The sequence below is a fragment of the Chaetodon auriga genome, chromosome 12, assembly GCF_051107435.1.
Source record: "Chaetodon auriga isolate fChaAug3 chromosome 12, fChaAug3.hap1, whole genome shotgun sequence".
In the NCBI taxonomy this organism is placed as follows: Eukaryota; Metazoa; Chordata; class Actinopteri; order Chaetodontiformes; family Chaetodontidae; genus Chaetodon; species Chaetodon auriga.
Window position 1 is genome coordinate 6,127,542 of NC_135085.1, and position 24,114 is coordinate 6,151,655.

The following is a 24,114-nucleotide window of genomic DNA, read 5'->3' on the forward strand; positions in this document are numbered from 1 at the left end:
TAAACTCAACAGTCCATGTAATTGTCCTTGCAATGATGTTCATGAGCTCTCTCTGTTTTCTTTAACAGCTCTCTCTCTCTCTCTCTCTCTCTCTCTCTCTCTCTCTCTCTCTCTCTCTCTATTACTTCCCAGGTATTTTATGTATTGCTTGTGTATGGACTGCTGTGATATAGTGGGCATTGTATGCAGCAGCATATAGCCTAATTGAACTATTTAGACCAAAAACGACAATCCAACACTGTATAAAGCAAAAGCAGTGCCTCATGTAAAAGGTGTGTTTATGGTCACCATAAAAAACTGAAACAAAACATGACATAAAAAAAATAAATACATAAATAAAAAATCAACCAAACCCAAAGTTTGAGGATAAAGACACAATTTGTAGTAAAAAAAAAAAAAAAAAAAAAAAAGTGGTCTTGTTTCCAGTTCAGACTTCATTTCAAAGCAGTTTTAGAGCACTGTAGCGGCTGCTGTGTGATCTGACCATTGCTCTCTGGCGACTTAAGTTTTTCTAACATGTGTTGTCAAAACACAATGTTTACATTGCCATTTCAGGGCAACTTTCTGTTTTATTTCTTCTGCAGACTCTCATTGGACAGACTGCCTATAGGTAACTGAATAACAAAACAAAAGTTCTGCAAGCTAACCCAGGATTGGCAGTGAGGGTTAGACAGGTCACCGCTGCAATGTATGAGATGAACAAACATTTCAGTGGAACATTTTCAAACGCATAAATATAAGTGAGCTACAGACCCAATCAGCATATCTGAAACCAGTAAAACTTTGAATGAAGAGTGTGTCTGGAGGTGAATCCACTGTGATCTCAATGACTGAAAAAGGTGAGAGCGAGAAAAGAACAATTGAAGGAGGAAGACTGAAGCCAATAGATAATTAAACAAAGAAAAAGAAAAGTGTGTGTGTGTGTGTGTGTCTGTATGTGTGTGTGTGTCTGTGTGTGTATATATATTTGTATTACACAGACAATGTGTGCATGTGTGTGTGTCTTTGAGCGTGTGACGGCTGACTGACTGGCCCACTGAGGCTGGAGGAGATGAACGAAAAGGTCAGGAGATGTCAGGCAGAGCTGAGACGCACACACACACACACACACACACACACACACACACACACACACACACACACACACACACACACACAAACACACACCCCACAGAGTCCATCTCAACCCCGTGACTGAATATGGATCAGAGATTCTCACTGTGCGTATGAGCATGAAATAAAATGAGGCACTTTTATGATCGGGTCAAATCCTGTCTAGCACAAATCTTTCTTTGTGTTAGCGGGAAACTTTCCATAAATTACTGGCAGCCTGAAGGAGGAAACGCGTTGGAGTACATAAGAGGTTGTCTCCACAGCAACGTGCCTTCATTTGCCAGATTGTGCCGGTGTGTGACAAATCAGCTAAATGATGTTTGTTTGAGGCTTTGATGGGATAAGGTATCATTAGAGAGCCATCTGCAAATGGTGGAAATGACCTCACACATTCACTGCGCTGATGCAGACAGCATACAAGAAATGATTTAGTTTATTTTATTTATCATTATGCATTTCTCTTTCTCAGCACTAAGTCTATACCCACCGCTCCATTAGATCAAAAACATTAGAGTGTCAGTGTAGGTCACTTTGTGGTGGATGAGACAAGTTGAACATTAATTTCCTCATTGCTGAAACTAACCTGCACCTATATGTTACCAGCCGAGCCTCCTCTTTAAGGAGGGTGACCTTGTGGATAACCTGTGTGATGTAGTCTAGCGGGTTTCTTGAGGCAGGTGAGTCTCTCCTGGTGTGTGAGAGAGGAAACAGCACATTGATGCAGCTACAGAGAAGTGCTATTAGAGCTTATCAAGTTACTTTAGTCAGCCATTAAGGTCTGTATCTAGATAAGCTCAGGTTGCAGCATAATAGTTACAGAAAGGCCATGTATTGTGTTGGCTACTGCAGAAGAGAAACATAAAGTCCCTGTTAATGCAACATTAACATTGCTCCAGCTCCTTCCAGTAATCTTCACAGCAGAGCTGGTCCAGACTGTGAAAAGTTCCGGCTACGAGCCAGGCTAAAGTTAATTAAATTAACCTAAAGCCAGCGGTCTTCAAACATACATCTATTGTTATGTCTCTGCCAGTATTGTTAGCTTATTTCAGTACTGCTGAATAAGAGAGTTGTGACACTCCCTTAGACTTTGTGGTGTATTTTTGATTTTTGACATTAATGCTCAGATCAGAATAAGTACAGGTCCTAAACAGAGAGGCCTCAGGAAAGTACATTCCCCCGCTCGGGAAAGTACCGGCCAGCTGAGATATGCCTCTGTGATACTCATATTCTCCCAATTTTTTTTTTTTTAGAACTAAGTTGGGCCAGGACGCCAATAGTTACAGAGCTCAGCACTAATGACCAGGTGGCCAAAGGGAGGTACTTGGCAAGGGGCCAACCATAGAGCCCAAGCAAAATATAATGGTGGAATCCCCAAGTATGGTAAAAATAAAAATAAGGTTATTGGAGACACAGAGATGAAACGCACTTCAGGGTTGCTAAGCAAAGGTGTATAAGACAGGAGAATCTGTACGTCAGTGTCTGCGTTCATGGACCAGCTTTGGTTTTGCTGTGCTTGCATGCTTATACAGTCAAATCGACAGAATTGCACCAGACCCTGCTTGACTCTTGGTCTTTCTTCATTCTCATCAGATTTGATAAAACAAGTGACTGAAGAAAAAAATAATAAAAACGATAAGTTATATTAAGAAATATTGTAGGTTATATGTTGTGGAGAGGTCTGAAGATGGACTAGCCCAACTGAAGACTTTTTTCCACGACAACTTCTGTTAGAACTGGAGAATACAGAAATAAAGCGTGTAGGAAAACCAATAGCTCCAAACACTGAATATCTGCAGTGAACACCATTCAATGGCAGTCACCAAACATGAGCAACACTTCACTATCTACCATAACCAGGTGTCGGGCCTGTATCTACCTCAGATGAACTGCTGTTGTTGGCAACTGTTGACACACAAACTGTATATTTGGCTGTTAGAGCTGTTGTTAAAAATTAGCAACAATTAGCTGAGACTGTGTCATGATTACAACGAATGGCACTCAACTAGATAACATGGCTAGCTTGTATCTAGCAAGGTTGTTCCTTGGTTAATTTCATCATTTTCATGTGTGTCATTACACACATCGTTTGCTAGACAATGCATCAGTGACGGGTGGTCAGATCTGCAGCATAAATGTGATGATTACAGTAAAAAGAAAGTAGAACTGCAGATAGCTAATTACTTCATATATTTTCCCGCTGAAGAGCTGACATGTGAAACCATGGGAGACTGACTCTGATGACCTCGTTAGCCAGTTACAAAGGATCCGAAGAGCAACAAGGGGTATGTTTGTCAGAAAAAGCTCTCTGCATCCTCAGGACTGTTAGACTGTATTAGTTTTAACTCAATGTACTTGCATTCAAAATAGTTTCTTGGGCCAGCTGCTTGTGCATAGGCACAAAACTTAAGTCAGAATTTTAACAGTTTTTTTGATGTATGGCTCCATGTGACTAATACCACTGAAATATTCCATTTTATTTACCCTTTTTAGGCTTTTAGACTTCTGAGAATTTAAAGAATTGAGAGAAAGATCTCATGCTGGTGATTCCACCTTTCTCTGAAAGAAGCACATGTAAACTGCTGCTTAGGGGACACTTGAACTTTAATCCATCAGACTCTTGTGTGAAATATATACACTTGAAACTAGAATATCTCTCACTAAATGGGACAATTCTACTGTGGAGCTGGAATTGTAGACTTATGGAAACAACAATGAAACAGTTATGTAGGTACATAAAGATTTTGTTGAGTTCTTGTTGGATCAAAATCACTGAAGCATTTTTGGATGACATTTAACTTCACATAATCTCAAGATAACACTTTTTTCTCTGTCTAGTTGAGTAGACAAAGAAGTGTATAACAGCTCTGCCATGAATTCTACTTTTATGAAGTTTATTGGAAAAGTATAAATTCAATTCTATGTTTATTACCGAGGTCACTGTTAAAGATGGTGTACTGAACTACATTATATTGAGATGTTTCTCATCTTTTATCCTCCCTATTTACATGCATCAAGAGGCAGAATATTAGAAACACCTTTGAATAGAATGCAGCTCAGTACAACACAACCACCAACTATGACCTCGATGCTATGATGAAATTAACACCTCTATGATTATCCACAATGTCTGAAGCCTTGTGATTGGATGAAGGAGAAGCTTAGGTGTTGGGCTAGCCTACAGGTGTAAGGTTGATTTGGCATTTATACAGGTCGGCATGTATTTGGACAATGACACAATTTTTCCTCATTTTTGGTTCAGTCTGTCAGCACATTGGATTTGAAACGTATCATTTGCACATCAGATTCAAAGGATCTGCAACCAAGTACTAAATACGAGCATTTTATTTAGGTTTATAGGAACTTGTCCAATAACTTGTGGCCCTCTGAAATTGGCAGTCTGTCAAATTAATTAATACATGATTCACTTACTTTGACTTAGTCTGAGTCTAAATCTAAGTCTTGATACATTTGAGCACAAATTTAAGACGAGATTTTACACTTGAAGTTCACTGACTGAACACTGACACTTCAAAGTGCATTCATGTCCTTCAGTTCATTAACCTTAACACTGTTTCATCTGTCTTTACCTTGCCCAGCTCTCTCCAGCAGTGCCAGGCTCGACTTGACTCAAGACCTGCCCTCCTCTTAGGCTTACGTATGACATGGTCTGCTTCTGGCAGCGGAATGTTCTCATCTCATCTCTTACTGTTATTTGTGGCATTGACTTTGAATGTTTTTGCTATCGTTATATGGATAAACAGTTCAGTCTGGGATTCTCCAGTGAAGTGTGTTGAGGTGTCCACATCTCCTTTTCTTGCTATTATTGCAGTGGAAGAATGTAATGGCTATTTTGAACACTTGTGTCTCTTTCCTTGCCTTTTTTCCGCCATCGTTCTCTCCCTGTAGGAGGTCGAATGAGTTTCTTTGAAGACTGTCCATTCAAGGAACAACTTATCTACCCTCTTCCTGGATATATTGTATATCCAGCAGTTGGTTTCCTTGTTCAATTTGCACCACTGACCAAACTTCTTGTTGGCTTTCATTGATATTCACTTGTCGTGCATGTTTATGTGAATGTCATAACATTAGGATGTGAGTAATTATGACCATAGAACCACAAGAAAAATATGAAAGCACACACGCTATAAATCAGTAATAGAGGATAAACTCACACCTAAATAAAAGTAACAATACCAGCTAACAGCTTATGTTACCTCTCTGTCAGCACTGTTAGCTTTTGTTGTGAATCGAGCCAGTAATGTTAGCTAATGTTATGCATCTTTCCAGTGATGTTAGCTGATGTAACAAGGCGTTGGATGGAAAATAATAGCAATTTATGGACTGAACGCATCCACACTCCCACTAAAATAAGACAAGAGGCAGTCACAAAACAACTGGAACACGTTACAAAAACATGTCGGTCAACACCCCTACATTTACAAGAAGGTAAGCTCCCATTGACATACCATTATCAAGACCACTAGTCTGTGGGTTTCTTGTTAAAGTTACTTTTAGTTGGCAGTGCTTATCAGCTATCAGTAGGAATGAGTGCAAGATTAAGGCCGCCTGTCTCCCTTTTGATCTTCTTGTAGATGTTTGCTTAAAAAATGTTTGACGGTTTGGCAAATTCGCTTATTGGCTTTCTAACTGAGATGAGAAGATCAATACCACTACATCAAAATCAAAATCGGATGCCAAAATTAACACCAGGCAAGCCACATGTGTGAACCGCAACAAAGCATGTTCAGAAATCACCAGGACAGACAGACGATGGAGACAAATGAATGGCCAAGAAATCAACAGATAGATAAATGGATGGAGGGATAAGTGGATAGATGGAAAGCCAAAGGAGAGAATGAGCAATTTTTACACTATAAAACAGAGGCTTTGGTGAGCCATATTGCTACAAATGGCAAATAAGCAATCGGTATTTGGTAGTTTGTTACTTAAATTTGTCGTCTATGATAAAAATAATTTGATTTTATAAGATTAAAGCTTTGTTCTTAGTGCCATAATTAAATGCAAGCTGCTTTTGAAAGCCAGTGCTCTGACCTCACCTCCAATTTAGAATCGATCTAATGCTAAAACAAAAATGGTCCCTGTTTAATAAAGCACTAAATGGGTGACAGTAGAAATGTGAAATGTCATGCTGCCATTAACATTAACATCTGCATCTGATATCAGTGTCATATAGAGAACATGGAAAGATTCAGTGAATGAGACAAAGGTAAGATAGATAGACAGAATGAATATATGTATAAATAAATAGTTGGATTACTTTGTCATTCTTTGCTCGGCTTGATTTTGATTCCACACAAGGAATTCGGGGTCGTACCTATCAAGGGGGGACAGGCAGAGAGAAACAAGAGAGAGGTATTTGTTGGCTGTTGGGCAACAAATTATTCAATAACCGTCATAATAGTGATGATTAGTAAATAGAAATCAATATGTAGCCACTAGACTCGTCTTTCTCTCTCAACATTTGGTTGTCAGGCAATGGTGAGGAAGGTGGGCGGGGTGAAGGACATGCATTTAGAGCAGGTGGGGAGATGGTGGATATGCTGAGTAAAGAGAGGGTCTTGGGGTAAAACAAACTGGGTACCACCATGTTCTATGCATATTCATGCACCAAACTGGATGTTTAGGTCATGGATATTGCATAGTGGAGGATTTTTGAAGCATCCACGTCTAAATTGCAGAGCCAATTATCAGGGTGCTTTAAGACAGAGAGCCGAAAATCAGAATTACTGTAGGTCTGAAATGACCGGGTTTTACCTGAGAGTTTACGAGGTCCTGTCCTGTGCACTTTAACATCCTTATTTAACTCAGATTATTTTATTTATTCTCTCATCTGTGTCACCCTGTTTGAAGTTTTTATGAGATTGGCCTATTAGTCAACTTAGCTGTTGAATTCTAACATAGATGACGAAATCCTTGTGTAATGTATTTTAGTTTGTGTGCGCGTGTGTGCGTGTGTGTGTGTGCGTGTGTGCATGTGTGTGTGTGTGTGTGTGTGTGTGTGTGTGTGACTTATCTCAGAGAAGCAGGACTTGTACTGGAGAAGCTAAATGGTGAGTAAATGACAAGCTAAGCTGCTAAGCCTGTTATGTGTAGGTTAATTTTAAACAAGATACAAAATATGTACATATATTGTATATTTTTAGCTTTTAGCTTAGCTAGTATATTTTTAACTTCTCTTTCCTGCATAAATAAAGTGGTGGCAAATGATGAATAAATGGTTGCTCACCTGAAGTTGTTGTCGTATTTTCTTTTTATACTAATGTGTACTAATGTGATCATTTCTTTTAAAAGGTTCAAAGTTCAGCTTTCTTAATATGAAGCTAGTTTTCTGTATCTCACACATTCACTGATTTGATTATTTGATTAAGCCTGAGTAAGGTATGTAGGAATAATGTAATGTCAATTGTGGTTTTAGCATTAACAGCTAAGTTGACCATTTGGCCAATATCTGAAAGCCTGGGTGTGTTTGTTAAAAAATAAGGTTGTGATAATGATATATTTTCTTGTAGTCAACAAATCCCACGAAGAGATCAAATCCAACAATGACTTGATCCTGTTTAAAATCCTATTTCCTGCATATTTCCTCTCTAGAAAACACCTGATATATCTTATTCATTTGTGCCACTGAGCTTTATGGTTCCCCAGAAAAAACAAATCAATGAGCCACACTGTCACACTGGGCGACATGTTCTTTCATTACAATCAACATGGGCACTGCCGCTTACTTCACTGCCACATACACCGTTGTGGTAAATATGCATTAGACCACCAAGATTAATACGCAGCTGACAATAGTCCCCAAACAAAAGCACACTTTCCTTGCGTTTGAGTAACCTCTTCTGAAAATCACAGTGCCCAGCTGCTTGAAGCTCGTACTGAGCCTCTCTTTTACTAATTAAACCATATATACACACAAACGTTTTCCTTAGCAAGGACCAGTTGGTTTGGAACTGAGTGCCACAGACATGATTAGGAAGCCGCAAAGTGTTCAGAGATGGACTAATATATTGTTGGTTTTGGTCTCTTTGTGGGATTTGTTGGCACAAATATTAGATAATATATAATAAAATGCTTTTGCAAATAATTCGTCTTTGAGCTGCAGCAACAGCAGCAATGCAGCGAGCTTGACCGCTGCAGAATGTTCCTTTACAGTTCTAATCTTCGGGGACCCTCCCTTTAACGCAATGTGGACAACAAGCTATTCATATAGCACTGTCTCTTTCAGACAGTGCAAGCGCTGACATGGACTGTGCATGTCGTGACAGTAAAGCAAAATGCCATGCATCACAAGTCAGTCCTTTACATGTAGCAGTGCAGATGTGTGGATGCTGGAAGCTACACAACGATGATGCCGCAGCAAAAGAGTGAACACAATGTGGGTGCAATGTGCAAAGAGAAATAAACACTTGGACAATGGGTGGAGGAAAGAGCAATGGCAACAACAACAGCAGGAGTCACCCATCCTAACGACTCAGAAAGATACAGTACTCTCGTGTTTCCAAGTGTTACCATACAATAAGCAGGCCAGCGCAACGTGACTTCCTCATTAAAAATATTACATTTGAGCAGAAGTATATATCCGCTGCTCACACCTGAGCTGAAATGTCACAAAGAGAGGCACTTCAGCTTTAATTAGGCTGCTTCTAGTATCTGTGACAGTATGGCTGTGCAATCATTAGCCAAAGGCAGAGGCTAAGAAAGAAAAACTCAAGACACAATTGGAATAGTATTTCAAACTTGATTGTAACTAGGACAAAAGAATGGTAACAGCAGCTATTATGCTGCCTCTGCATGTCTCTCTCTCTCTTACTCTTTCCTTGTCTGTCACTGTCACTCTCTCTCTCCCTCATTCTCACACATCCACGCTTGTACACAGAGCTCTCTTGGTCTAAAAGCAGACTTCATGCATTCTCCAGATGAACTGTGTCTACCTGCTGCACAGAATGTAACTGATTGCCACTGACAGAGAGGCCCTCCTAACTGCGACAGCAAACTTTTAAACTGAACCTAGAGGCGTGCGCAGGCAGTTTGGACAAGTCCCAACACCAGGCAAACTAGAGAGGACAGTGAAAGATGTGGCGTGATGTGTGCCTCATACTAAAGCCCAGATTCAGCCAGCCTTTTACTGCACTGGACCATCAAATCCTGACAGTCATTATCTGTTGAGGTGCTACAAACTGTTTGGTGTTACTGTGTTACACTCTTTTGTGGATTGCAATTAAATGATTGCCTCTGTTAAAGCTTAATATCTTCAGGTTATTGGTATTGTTTATACTTTCTTGAATAATTCTGTTTAATTTGGTGAATCTGGCCCTCAGTAAGTTCGGTGAAAGTGGAAAGGGAGCAGAACAAGGGCTTCATCAACAAGCCAGAGCTAATTGGAAATAAAAAGGTCTTGTTTTGTCCTCACCTTGGGTCCTTCTGGATACTGTCCACTGATGGAGACCGGCCAAGGGCCGCCTCAGGGGGGAGGGCTGGGCCCGACTTGCTGTAAGGCGACTCGGTGGATGGGCAGAACTGCAGAGTGCGGTATGGGTTGGCGTAGTCAGCCGCCCCACCTCCTGTGGCGAAGCTGCCTCTTTGAAAGGTGGCTGTGGCACTCTGGCTTCCCGTTCGCTGCAAGGGGATTGGGTCGACACCAGGGGAAGGTGGGGCTAAAGCAGGAAGAGGAGCGTATGGACAGAGCAGATAGTTGAGGACCTCTTGGTACAACTGATTCACCACTGGGTTTGATGTAGCCGAGGCGGGGCAGGAAGTGGGCGAAGTTGAAATCGCAAACACAAGTTCCAACACAAGGATGCACACACACACACACACACACACACACACACACACACACACACACACAAGAAAAAACAACACCAGCACCAATGGAACAAAACAGCACGGACGAAATAAAAGAAAGGGAAGAAGCAAAAGAAAAAGTTTTGTAATAAAACACACTAAATTAATATGGCAAACAACTCAACAGGGTGGGTAACTTCATGTGAAAAGGTGAACTCACCAAATTATTTTTCATTTGAAAAATATAATCACAAGAAACAGACAGATGCAGTCAAATGACACAGGCATGCAAAAAATAAGAAAAAAAGAGAAAATAATAGAAGAATAAACTTTCAGGCACCTGTAAAGTCATTTTCAAGGTGACAATTAAGAAGCACGGACGGATTACTGGAGTTATCAGATTAATGTGCTCGGAGCCGTGTGGCCCCTGGCCCCGTGTCCCATTCTAAGTAGAATTAATTTGAGATTAATAAAACATGTATTTGAAGTTATGAAGTTAATGACAAAAGATTAGTTGATTCGACTAAATTTCTATACATTTTCACAGTGTATGTCATTCATATCAGTCCTCTCGTGTAACTCTCAACAAGAACACAAAGTGATCTTAGCATGGTGTTGAATTACTCCATTAAAGCTGCTCTATCTTTTGTTTATATAGTGCTTTAGTGGTGCCACCTACCAAACATATTTACAGCTAATCAAATTACTGCAAGCTCATTGCAACACAGTGAGGGTTTGGAGCCCCAGAGCAGTTGCTCACTTGGTAATCAAGTCTTGCTGTAAAGACTTCAGGACGCCATAAGACCTTCACCACAGCCCAGTGAACCCCCTTTGTCGGTGTCAAACAGAGAGGGGAATTGTCTTCTTGTTGGAAACCATGTGGACATGATGGTCAGCACGGTTACACTGGCTCGCTCTGAGGGAGGTGAGCTGGGTCAGTGTGTGTGTGTAACTGCATAACTGCAGGGATCTTGACAAGGCCTGAGGAAATTCACCTGTGATGGGAAGCCGGGTGTGAAGTGTTGCCTGCTTGTTTCCTACTCTGTTCGTTATCTCGAAACTATTTGAGCTGACCTTGAAATACAGGCAGGCTTTAAGAGCCACTGGGTGTTGCACAGAAAAAATGAAAAGCAGATCTGGTGACTTTCAGATGGAGATGATGACTGACTTATTTTGATCCATTGAAGTGACCTCTCAGTGTGTACAGGGAGCCAGCACAGCTAACATCACCTCAAATCTTGTAATTATTAGGGTGAATTTCTCTTTTGTGGAACAAAACCTTGTGGAAAAAGCAGATTTTCCTTCACATTTCTATCTCTGCATTTCTCTGTAAGGCAACATTCATCGTTCAGGCGACCAAACTGCCGGCACAGCGTCAACAACATTTTAGGACACGGTTGATTTGCTTTGATTTCAAAGCACCCAAGCTAACGCCCATGGGATTAATTGAGATTAATTTTCAGCCTTGAAACTAATTAGTTAACAGACTGTGACTGAGAGACAAATTGCCATTGAGACCCCAATTGGATTTGCCTACCTGATCTGGTAAATAGTGCTACATGATCAGATGGGACGAGGAAATCTCTTATGTACAGCAGCCTTTACTGCAACACAGCACCATTAAACATGCACATCTCCTAAGTTAGACCAGGTTGGGTCTTTTTCTGTTCTACCTTTCGGTACGCTGCATAGTATTTGTTTGATCCATTGCTTTATTCAGTGTGTCATGTGATGTCCTCTTGACTCACTGATTTTTAAATTTAGATGGTTCAGTGGGTGGTTTACAGGACGCTACAGCTATTTCTAATTTTGGACTCTTTGAGGCTCTTTTCTGTGTTTGCAGACTCACTCTGATCTACTCCAGGTGTTACTACAGGCTATTGTGCTTTTCTTTACTTTCTCCCTCTGAATCTTTAAAGTTATAGCTAACCTGGCGTCCACATATGTGGACATCACATGTTGGGTTATCTGGACCACAATACAAAATTTTCTCTGGTGATGTTTATTGTACCCTAGCTTGACAGTTGCTTTGTCTTCTGAAGGGAAACTCCAGAAATTTCATGCATTTAGGAAGCTTGCAAGATTAAATAAAAAAATTGAAAAACATCACAGGCTGCAATAGCTCTCCACAGCACTGGATCCAACATTTCCCATAATGCAAATCAGTAGCATCTTTCATTAGACTTTGCTTGCCTGGTAAATGCACATTTCTAAAAAACTCCATGACCCAAAAGAGGGTTTTACAAGTTTCCAAGGTCAAGCTGTCTTGCTGCTTATATTTGATCTATACGGTCAATTATTTATTGACCGTATAGATCAGTATAGATCAGATTAGTAACACCTTTACAGATGGTGATTTATTAGAAAATGATACACCTTTCTCCAGCTCTTTCTCATTTTTGTTCCTAAAACTGTCTGCTTACCATGTGCTGACTCCCAAACCTTTATTAACTCTAGTCTGATGTTCATCAAATGTTTGCTTTCTACTCAGACTCTCTGCCCAAAACCTATCCTCTCCTCCCCTTGCCCTCTGGGATATAGTTCTGTTGACTTAATATTTGTAGATCCACCTTTACAACTTAAATAAATAACCCTCCATCTCATGTCTTTATTTTACTCTGCTGCCATATCCCCATCTCATCTTACCTTGTCCTCGAAGGTTGGGTTTGGTGTAGACTCTGTCTTCATAGATGGGGTCGATGTGGTGTTCAGGAGACTGCAGAGGTCGTAGCTCAGAGCCCAGGTGACTGTGCTGGCTGCTGTAGGAACCTCTGGAGCCTGGACACAACACAACACAAGGAATATGGAGATTAGATATACTGACAGATGGACAGATAGGTGGATTGACAAATGGATTGTTGAGTGGATGGATAACTATAATCCTAAGGGATGTCATAGTGATCACTAAGTGAGAGGAAATTGCTAAAAATTACATTACATCACAATTACATTACTGGAGAACAAATTACAAACTTAGGCCAAGTAAGTTGATATTGTCTCCTCTAAGCAATTTCCATCTGCTGCGCTGTGTTTCTTTCACATGCCATTAACACCATAACCAGATTAACCTGTCTGGGGGCCACAGAGGGCCACTTTCCTGGACAGGGCCACAAGATGTGTAATAATACAGATATTGATATTATGATATTGTACATAAGTGGTGCAAATTAGTAAGTAATTTAATCACGAGCAGAGACGTGGAATAGTTAAAATAGTTCATCTGTTAATGACAGTAACACACAGGTATTATCTCAGAACTACAGCTGCTCACTCAGTGTCTGGTGATGGGACAAACAGGTGACTTAATGATGTCTGGGAGTGCTGTGCATGGTGATATGCACCATATTAAAAATGTGGTCAATCACCACTCAATCACTTCACATTTAACATGGGCACTTTTTAATTCAACTTAATAAAAGATACCTTTCAAAATGACAAATTCACCCTTGACAACACCCAAAGCAAAGCCAGACTCTGGCACTTAAAAATGTTTTTAGAAGAGACAGCAGAGACAATGAATCCCATTTGTGAATTCTTCAAAAAATTCAAGGGTAAATTTGCAATCTAATACATTTTAGATAAAACCTCAAGCAAGTTTAATTAAATATTTGGTAATATGTGTTTTCGTTCCAATCCTTGCGCTCCTGCTGATGAATACCAATTAGAAATAAATGAGAAGTTGGTTCATGTGACCTTAACTATCATAAACTAACATTATGGAGCTGCTTCTGAAATTACCTATTAGGCCCTAAAGAAAACCCATAATTCATAATCTTAGTCAAATGGTATTAAAAAAAATGTTAAACAGGAATTTAAATTACACAGAAATTGGTGTTAAAAGTGCTGCTTAAAATTATCCAGAAATGACACAAGTAAGAAGATTAGTCACCAAGTAACATCTGCACTGATGTAATGTTATTCTATGGCAGGTGCATGTCAATTTCCATAAGCTAAAAGTAAAACACAACCAATCTACTAATTATTTGCCCACAAACTGTTGAAATTTAAACCCAATGACTAAGATAGACCATCTACCTATATTTCAAATAAATGTTATGTAGACAATTCCCAAAACTGAATATATGACTCAATGACATTTCACACATCCACACATGAAAAAGTAAAAATAAATTTGTCTTGACCTCTACCTGCCAGGCTACCAGGCCTTTGCAGGGTTGCGTTGGCGTATAGCTCGTGGGAAATCTTGTAGCTGTCTGGTCCGATGTGATGCAGCATACGCTTGGTGGGCGACAGGGTGGCGTAGCTGCCCACCACTGAGCTCAGCTGATGGATGGGCGACGAGGTGTGGTTTCCCCCTGGGGAGGCTGCCATGGGGAGGGGGGAAGAGGAACCAGCACCCGATGCAGCCATGTTGATGGGCGATGAGGTGCTGCAGCAGAAGGAAATGAAACAGCTTGGTTGGTCTTTATTAAAACTATATGATATTACAGTGAGTGAAATATTCATAAGCCAAGAATTCATGTTTTTTAATGTCTGCACCATTAAATCAACTGAATGTATTGTAGATGTCTTGTGATTGGTATCTTTGGAAATTTTTGGGATCTCCACAAGAATTTAAAATAAAGTTCTGTGGGTTTGAACAACATTTGGCTACACAGCATGGGCTTGTAATGACTGGCCCACCAGCAATCTGCTACTTTATTAAGGGTTTAAAACTGTCTTTTTCAATGTACAGTTAAAAAAAACAGCTTCAGGAGATTTCTCAAAGATTTATTGATCGTTATATCACTAAATTCAATCCATAGACCATACGCGTAGTGCCTTTAATTTTCTTAGGGCAGATCATTCGCATTGAAATCAATACTTAAAAATGTGTGATCCCACTGCATTCAGCTAAAGTCAAGGCATTCGAAAAGTGGTACATGGACAGAGATCTACACAGACACCAGACTTGTGTTGCATACTGGATTCAGGTAAAAGTTTGCAGTAATGTGTTGCAATGCTGGTTGCACCACCACTTTTCTTGCATATCAAGGCAGGCTGATGCATGATAAAGCACAATGTAAAACTACCAAAGCGTGAGCGCTGGAGTCGAACGTGACTAATACAAGCAGGGAGTTTTTGCTGTGAAACACACCACACGTGTTTTTCAAAGCCAGAAATCTCGGCACCAGGTGACGTAATTGTTGAGTCATTGGTATTGATCCACACTCTTTCGACTCCATGCAGATATATCCTTTTATGCTTTGGGAGCAGTAAAATTCTGATGTAATGTACTCCTAAGAATGAACCCTTATTAAAGCAACTGGTCAGATTTAAGTACCTGTAGGACTTGGCGAGTCGGCTGGGTGACTGTTTGGGTGACGACACCCTCTGTAGCGTGGCGTAGCTGGGCATGTCAGAGGAGGCTGAACCCAGGCGCTGCAGCTTGGTAGGAGATCCCACCGCCTGCAGAGGGGAGCTCACACGCTGTAATGGAAGAGTTTTACTTCATTAAAAGGGAATGTCACTCACTTTAAATATTCATCTACTCTTCTTATTCATATCATTATTTTCAGAGAGATGAACAACTCCCCCTGGAGCTGGGAAACCAGAGAGCAGAGACTCTAATCTGTGATAACATCCTGATGAAGAGCTCAGAGTTATCAGACCAAACATGAAGGGATGACTGAACTTTTCTAACCAAATGAACTTGAAATGCGACTGCGAGCAATTGGCCGCCAAATGAAGTTCCCTAAGAATTCCAAAAACGCATTTTCATTCTGATCCCACTGTATTTCCCCAGTCGCTACAAAATGAGTAGAAGAAATACTTGCAAGGTCTTGCAGTTACAGAGCTAAAGGTACAATTCAACACTCCATTAATTTAGATGAGCGTGGTCAAGACATTCTGAAGCGAGGATGCTGCCAATTTCTGATACAGCAGAACAGAGCCGGTAAATCTGTTTAAATGAATTCAAAGACGTGATTAACACGGTGTTCTTAAAATCTTAAACTCAAGCCCAGAATTCAGTGCAGTGCAGCAAAATAAGCACTCAGAGAGTAAATCATAGCATAAGAGGCCAGAATTTCATACAGGTTTGCTGCACAGAGGCTGCACTGCTGACCAACCCCACAAGAGGAACTACCTGCAGATCTGATAAACCCATTGTACTAATTGGAAGTAAGATGCAAGATAAGCTATTTCTTTAATTGCAACCACAACAGCGGTAATTAAGGTTAGATGAAGATTCGACACAGTTTGGCTACCACAGCAGTACTCACTGAGGTACCACGTGTGCTGTCATGTCTACAGTACTTTAGGAGTGAAGTAGTTCACCAGGTCAAGACTAATGTGTGAGACTAGCGGTAAACATGTTAGCAAGCCAAGAACATGCCAACACTAGTCAGTTACAACACAAGCTGGATTCCTTTTTCCCTATAGTGGACCCCCCAGGCAGAGTGTTCTCAGGATTGTACATAATTTAATGAATTAAAGAGTTACTGAAGGGGAATAAGGCAAGCAAGATAGATTTTCAGTAAAGCTACCCCTCGATGTATCAGGAATGATACAATCAATAAAACAGGCCCACAGTAACCATAAAACTCTTTGCTTCCACCAGGTTGTATCAGTGACGAGGATTCTATCAATGATGCACCACTGAAAGGAGAAAACTGAAATCTTTTTAAGGATTTCTACCTGTGCAGGCAAAGTGGCACAGGAGTAATACATGGTTGGTCCAGAAGGAGCAGGTCCTCCGTCAGTGGGCATGTGGAAGGCGCTGCCATGGGCCTGCTGGGCAAATGAGTCTCTCTGGGAGGGAGAGTCTGTTCCCGCTAACTGGGCAGCTGCACGGCTGGATGTCACCTGGAGAGGGCAGAGTGTGGAGAAGGATGAGAGAGAGGAGGAAGAGATGAGGTCAGGCAGCAGGTGAGGAGAGGAAGACAACGATGCATAGAAAATAAGGAAGATGGAGGGAGAAGGGGAGGGAACAAAGAGGAGGAGGAGGAGGAGGAGAAACAGGAGAGTAGAGAAAGTAAAAGTGCAAAGAAATGGGGGTCAAAAGGAGAGGAGACGAGGACAACACAGAACAGAACAAGTGGGATATAGAGGCATGAAAAAGAGGAGAAAGTGTGAAGAGAGAGAGGAAGGCTAAAGAAGCAGAGCGAAAGGTGGACATGAAGGAGGAAGGTGGGAAAGATAAAATAGAAAAAAAAAAATGAAACGAGGCAAAAGAAGCCCCCTGGTTAGAGTAAAAAAACGTGTGTACCTGATTGTAGACATGGACAGCCCCTCCAACCTGCCCGCCGCGGCCCGTGACTGATTCCCCAAGTGCCAGCCCTTGGTTACTATGGTAACCAGCTGCTGCATAGGCATCCTGGTTGTTGAGCTGCAAAGCGCTTTGGGACAGAAGTCCTTGTCCTGATGGAGAAAAAGTATGAGAAACACGAAAAGACGTGATCACGGAGCCTGTGCAGTGAAGAAATACTTGTTGGCTGGACACAAGTGTTGCTCCTTTTTTGGAAATTCAAGCAATTCTGCCTTTTCTGTGAGACAAGAGATTTGGGTTTGGTGAGATGTAAAGAGAGGTTATTTCATGGTTTGAAACAGACTTTTTCCAAAAGCCACCTCAAGACTTGGTTTCACTTCTATCATGCCGCCTTTATGTAACTGTTTTCAGATGACTTTCACTTCTGTAACAGTCCATCTTTGTGTAAAGATTTATTCTGTTCATGGCCTTGAAGGCGTTTTGTAACCCAGTTTGTGTCCCACGTTATACAACGTATTTCTTTTCTATGGGAAAAGAATGAATGTGACTATAAAAATACAACTGTTTCAGTTTGCAACAGACCTTGAAATGAAGAGAAGACGAGAGAAGAAGAGGGAAGAGAAGCTGAAATGGAATAAAATAGAATTTATTGTGCTCTTTTCCAAGAGACACCCATTTGCTTTTTATTCACTATGTTATTCCAGCCACTCTCCACTCTCTTCTTCTCATGCTCTGTGACCCTTAAATCTCACTGTTCTTGACCTCCATTTAAAACACACTCTTCCTCTCTCACTCTCTCTGCCTCTGTCACTTCCTTTGTCACTCTCCTGCCTGTCTTTCTCTTTCTCCGCTTCATTCTCCTCTTTCTCGGTATAATTAGGTTAGAGACTTTATTGTGCACGATGTGGAAAATTGTCTTTGGCTTCACCGCAATCAGCATAAGTTACAAATAAGACAAGTAAAAAATAGTGAATTGAAAGAGCCTGGAGTTCAATTGTAGGGAATCAAATAGAGTTCAATGGGCCTATCACAAAAAGCACAAAGTGTAGTACAAACCCCTTTGGCTCATAACCACTCCCACAAAGGGAAGGAGTCGTGGCTTACATGTCAGTGGTGAGACAGGAGCTAATGGTAGGAAATGAGGGGAGAGAGAAGGGTAACGACTCGTAGTGCTGGTCCCTGGTCGGATTCTGACTGGGAACATTGCAGCATATGGTTGGCATCTTAAACCCTAAGTCACTGGGGGCAACTCTCAATTTACCATGTTAACCTAGTGTCTAGTTAGAGACCCAGAATGCAAGTAGGCTTCCACTAGCACCTATTTCACGAGGAGGTGTGAACAAATGTTGTTGTGCCACCAGATAGTAGCCTGACAAATGAGTCAAACTGACAGACATGGAGTGTTATACATGTAAAGTAGTAGGTACACAAGTAGTGCATCTTTGAGGGAACACAGCATTTGAGACATCTAGTGACATCTTGACACAAAGTGATTTTGCCTTCTTTCACTGGGTTCCACATCTTCTGTGACATGTTTACCTGCAGGAGCACTGAACACTCTTTTGCGCACAAATGTAAATATGGCAAAGCAGAAGAGTTATGATGCTGTTGGTGCTGTCCGTTCAGCCACAGGAGTTGGTCTCTAAGACCTCTTTTCCCAACAATCTTTGTACATCCTACAAGTCGTGGACGACAGGGGCTATAATTTGTCAAGGTTATAACTATTCAGTTACACAGTCACCATCTTAAAAGGCAAAATTTTTTCTAATGCCAGTACTAGACATACCGTAATGTTACAGTATGCTAACCCCGCCCTTCAACATACCTTTAAACTTCATAGAGATATAAAGCAGGGGCTCATCTCACTTTGAGTTAAAAAGCCTCCAACAACCAACCACTCCCTCAGAGAGAGATACATTTATCATGATTTTCTCATTTTGTAAAACATTATCAATGGCTGAGCTTAGTCCCTGGCTCATTACACTTCTTCTACATTTTGGAATGTCATCCGTCTAATGTAGTAAAAATTCAAAAGTGAGAATCGCTCAAACACTGCTGTGTAACACCTTCCAGTGGAGCTGATTTTATCGCCACAACTCTTACTCTTCCACTTCCACATTCAGGCTTTCATCCAAAGTCTACCAAGGATCAGTCGGCCAGACTCCAGCTGGCCAGTCTTACAGTGAGCTACCATTGAGCTAACAGCTGGTCAGCCACCAAATCAGTCACTTGGTCGATGGTAACTTCAGTTTTTGAATCAGCAACATGAAATGAACTCTTTTCTAAATGTCCTGGACGCCTTGGAGTCAACTTGTGAACGCGCATGTAATTGATTTTCTCTGGGTGCTCTCTTGTTCTGAAAGGCTGAAAATGTTAACATCTCACTTTGTGGTAACAAGACTGCACAATCATTTATGGATGACACTGTGAAACAGTAGATTCACGGTAGTGGCTGGCTATCCACACACATACTGCCAATGCACGACGTGACAAAGCGCTTCTTCGCTGATTTTACACGCAGCCTCCTGCATGTTTCTGGGGCATTTGCAGTCTTGTGATTTGCGCATGGATCATTTGATTTCTGGCCTAAGCATGCAAACATGAACAGACTGTGACACAGAGCACAGGCAGGCTACATGTAAATGGCAGCACACATGCATGAAACACAATGACAGCAGCGTTTATAGAATGTTTTGTAGAGTGTAAACTGTATTTGCCTGGAAGGCCCATAAAGTTTGAAGTGACCGTAAATGAATCATTGGAGGAGGAGGAAAGGAGGGCGGAAGCTGTCTGTGTGCCAGAGCCAAAACTCTCCTATTGGTCCTATTAAAATCCTATAAAGGTTTGATGTACCCTTAATGGATGAATTTTGGTAATGGTAGCAATGATGTGCCTCATCAACAACTTTAATGTTACTTAAAAAATGAAGTCCGCTACTAGCATTTTACTGCAGTGCATACAGTGTACTAGCAAACATAAAATAAAAATAACTTCAATGCTTTAAATCAGCTCTAAGTCGACCTAGACCCATAAATTCCTTGCGCTCAGTATTTGCACTCTCAAAGGAGTCGTTGAGCTGTCCTCCACCCACAGTGGTTATTCCTTTAATCTCTGCTGATGTCACTTTTTTGGCCAGCAGTCTAAGAATCAAACCAAGTACAGCATGAGACAAGAAGAAGCGTTGTTTGTTTGTGATTATTCAACAAGAGAGAATGAGAAATCACAGTGTGCCGGCGGTGAACGTCAACTGCACGGGACGGATAAAGTCAGCAGCTAACGGCAAACGGAGTCACTCTGGATCAGCGCTTTGGAAAAGAAAGCTGGACCAAAGTGAAGAGTCACTTAAAAGTACAGCGAATGGCTCCTGTAGGCAGTGGAGCTGATGATTGTGAATTATTTAAAATGTGATATTAAGCTAAGGGTGCTGGGTGAGTTTACTAGGTCAAGGCCTCCGTGTCCAATATGGGCTCATCTTGGGCGAGTGCACACACACACCCACACACACACACAGAGAGAGGCATAAGCATACAAAAACACATAATGCAATGGAAGAATTTGTACTCCAGGCCTGTTTCAGATGGATTCACACACTCTTGCACACATGCACGCAAACCCAGATGTGTGCGTACAAAGCCGGAGGATGTTTTCCAGTTTTTGTGCGCCACTTTAGGTGCGTTTCATATGGGCGGTGGAGCCTTCAGGGAAGCGAAGGGCCTCATAAAAAATGTAGGAAAAGGTAGGAGTGTATTAGTGTATTAGAAGGAAAGTAATGGGGTGCCATAAGCAGGTCTCTGCCTGTGCATTTCAATATCTTTTCAGAGTTGCCAGAGCATGCACACACACACACACACACACACACACACACACACACACACACACACACACACCACTCACTCCCTGATCACATGCATAAACACACACCACATCTGCATATACCTGCACGCATGTAGTCGTGGATGGTCAGACCCTGATAGACCTGTTCTGGATCACTAATTTCTTCTTCTGCCAAGCGCCCACACACACACACACACACACACACACACACACAAAGTTGAGGTTTTTCTTCCACATCATGACCAGCATTCTCTATTGACACCTTTTAATATTTCATGAGTTGTCTGTTTTTAGATACCCTTTGGCATGCGCAGTCCGCTACACACACACACACACACACACACACACAGCTGCATGCACAGTCCACAAATAGCTGCGTACGACACTGTCACACACACACACAGATTAACATGCACACTGGCGAGCATCACCAGCATGAAGCATGAAGACACTCAGTGTACTCTGTTGCTGTGTGGCACGAATCTGCTCAGTTGCTTGAGTAAAGTAGTGGATTCTGCTGTGTGTGTGCCCATGTATTACTCACGTTGTGGGGACAAAAATCTGTTTACACAGTCACATGTGGGGACTCACCTTACTTGTAGGGACAAAATACAGGTCCCCAAAATTTAAATCATTACATTTTAGGGTAAAGACTAAGGATAGGGTTACGGGTTAGGTAAGGTTCGGTTAGGTATAGGGTTAGGAATAGGCAAATAGTGGATATGGTTAGGGTTAGGGTAAGTCTCCAGGAAATTAATGTAAGTCTATGTAATGTCCCCACAAGTGATGAAAACCCCCTTTTGTGTGTGTGTGTGTGTGTGTGTGTGCCCACGCGCACGTGCACGTATCTTGTTATATGGGTATAATGCTTCCTTTCATGCTTGTATGCATTTGGCTGTGTGTCCATATGCTTGTGTGCCAAATGGAAATTTTTAACCAACTGCTCTTTTTTGTTTGTTTTTTTTTTTAACCACAATGAAACAAACAGCCTACCAATTGACCACTCGCTGGCAGACTCAGAATTCTCTGTAATTTCTGAAACAATGGGGCCTTGATTTCAGACAGAGGAAGACAAAAGCAAACTCACATTTCCAGCCAGCAAAGATTTCCCCAGCTGAGATGACAACATGCACTGGCAGGTCTGATCAGCTGTAGCTAGCTGGCGAGCTAGCTAATTAAGCTGACAATAGGTCCATGAGTTGGTGAAAAACTCTGTCTCTGGTTGACTTTTTAATGTTTGCAGCTGACTCATTTTAAAATGAGAATCCTAAAAAAAGGTTTTTTAACCTGCGCTTTTTGGCCACACATACAGTATGATGTCATGCTGAGGCTAACGATGCTGGAATGCTCAGGCCAAAAGTCAGGATTCATGTAGAGGACATGGAGAGAAATGTTACTGTGTTGGATTGTAGGACTAGTATTTTAAGTATGATATGGAAAATGTCAAATTAGACTATTGTTTATTTTAAACAACCCTATATGAGATGATGTTGGACTTACAAGAGAAAGCTTTTGGCAATGCTATCATGGGTAACATTGCAGTTGCTGGAGTGTAAACTTCCCCAATAAAGAGCAAGACAGAGTGCTAACATTAGCCTATGTTCTAATAGCATCTAGAACACAATGTCGAAATACTACACAGAGGATGTGCTGGTCATGACCTTCATTCTTCTTAACATAGTAACCCCAGAAACTAATGTAGTTTCTAAAAAATGCCCTCTTTGGCCTTGGAAGTAACACTGTTCTGCTGCTGCAGTAAGGCAGTAAGCTAGTTAGCCAGACATGCTAAGTATCTCTCTTCCTACAGCACCATACTCACTACTGCCTGCCTGCTGGGCCTAGTGATGGTTGCTAAACTATGATTGGGCAATCAGTGTTTGGGGGAGGGGTTTAGCGTAAGGGAATTTGAAATTACATCATTTTGGTCGTTTTATTCTTTTTCTTTCTTGCAATGTGCTCTTCGTCACTCATTCTGACTCTTGCCTGCTTCTTTGTCTCTGTCTGTCTGTCTCTCGCCTGCACGTTCCTTCTTTATTCTTCTTTTTTATTTGGACTAGTCCGGTGATCAGTTACGTAACTGTTATTTAAACGTGAAAAAACATCAAACAAAATCACCATTCTTAGTGTTGCATTCATGTGTGCGTGTCTGTGGGTGCTTTGCATGTGTGCATAAACAGCTTATGCATGCAGGCCTGAACACTTCTCTTCTTCATGCCTGATGATGATTCATGCCTCATGTGTGATTATATATGCACGTGTGTCTGTGTGCGTACATTTGTGGCTTTATGTGCCTGTGCTGTATACTAGCATGTGTGTACGTGTGTGTGTCTCCCCTCTCTGCACTGTGAACAGCAGGCCAGCTGACACCTCAGCGAGGATGGATTAGCATATCAAACTACTGGCACGGCTCCGCATGCCTCCTGACAGCTACCTCTCTCCCATGGGGTTGACGATACAAGAGGCATGGGTATCATCCCTGGGACCAAATGAAAAAAGATGAGAGTGGAGCAGAGAGGCACAGGGAGTTGTTCAGGGTCTCACTGAGAGCTCTTATAAACAGCTGCTTTGCACTCTGGAATTAAACACCAATGCAGCACTTGTGAAACTTAGTCCAGTAATCATTTCTTTCTAGGCTGCACGTATCAACACATTTATATTAACAATGGATCAAATGACAATATGTTATATGGAATATTACTCATAGGGACAAACTCTCAGAGAAAGAGAATTATCACCTGACTCTGCAGTTCCCCTCAGCTCTTTAGTGTCTTTCAGAGCTATTTTTTTATTATTTTTTTTTTTTTGGTTTGCAACTCTACTGGTTTCAGCAGACAGCAGTTTTCTGTAAAAAAAAAAAAAAAGTCTGAAAAACTGGACTCATATTTATTGGGTGGACAGGAACACAAATTCAAATGAATGCTAATGTTGCTCCAAGTCTGCTGATGTGTAAACTGCCAACTTTTTACTAACACCCTCGCCATATGAGCATTATAAAGGATATAAAATAATTATGTATCCTTGTTGTGTTTACAGCTTTGCCCTCAAGTGGCTAGAAAAGAAGAAGATTTAAAGTTCTTTTGGTATACAATTAACATGAGCATTAACATTCACTATAGCTAAACAGACAAAGGAAAGATGTGCAACCAACAGAA

At 41.2% G+C, this 24,114-nt stretch overlaps 1 protein-coding gene across 9 annotated transcripts in view; it reads right to left on the reverse strand.

Moving 5' to 3' along the window:
- Positions 1-24,114, reverse strand: part of ctnnd2b (catenin (cadherin-associated protein), delta 2b) — a 173,722-nt gene that overhangs the window by 52,992 nt on the left and 96,616 nt on the right. For 4 of the 9 annotated variants that reach the window (XM_076744169.1, XM_076744167.1, XM_076744173.1 and 1 more), the window contains 7 exons: positions 17,129-17,280; positions 16,558-16,725; positions 15,203-15,348; positions 14,061-14,308; positions 12,565-12,696; positions 9,545-9,788; positions 6,392-6,448 (listed from right to left, as the gene is read on the reverse strand). In XM_076744169.1, coding sequence (XP_076600284.1) covers positions 6,392-6,448; positions 9,545-9,788; positions 12,565-12,696; positions 14,061-14,308; positions 15,203-15,348; positions 16,558-16,725; positions 17,129-17,280 — 1,147 coding nt within the window. The remainder of the gene's footprint in view (positions 1-6,391; positions 6,449-9,544; positions 9,789-12,564; positions 12,697-14,060; positions 14,309-15,202; positions 15,349-16,557; positions 16,726-17,128; positions 17,281-24,114) is intronic. The other 5 variants (XM_076744175.1, XM_076744168.1, XM_076744172.1 and 2 more) reach the window with 3 other exon arrangements.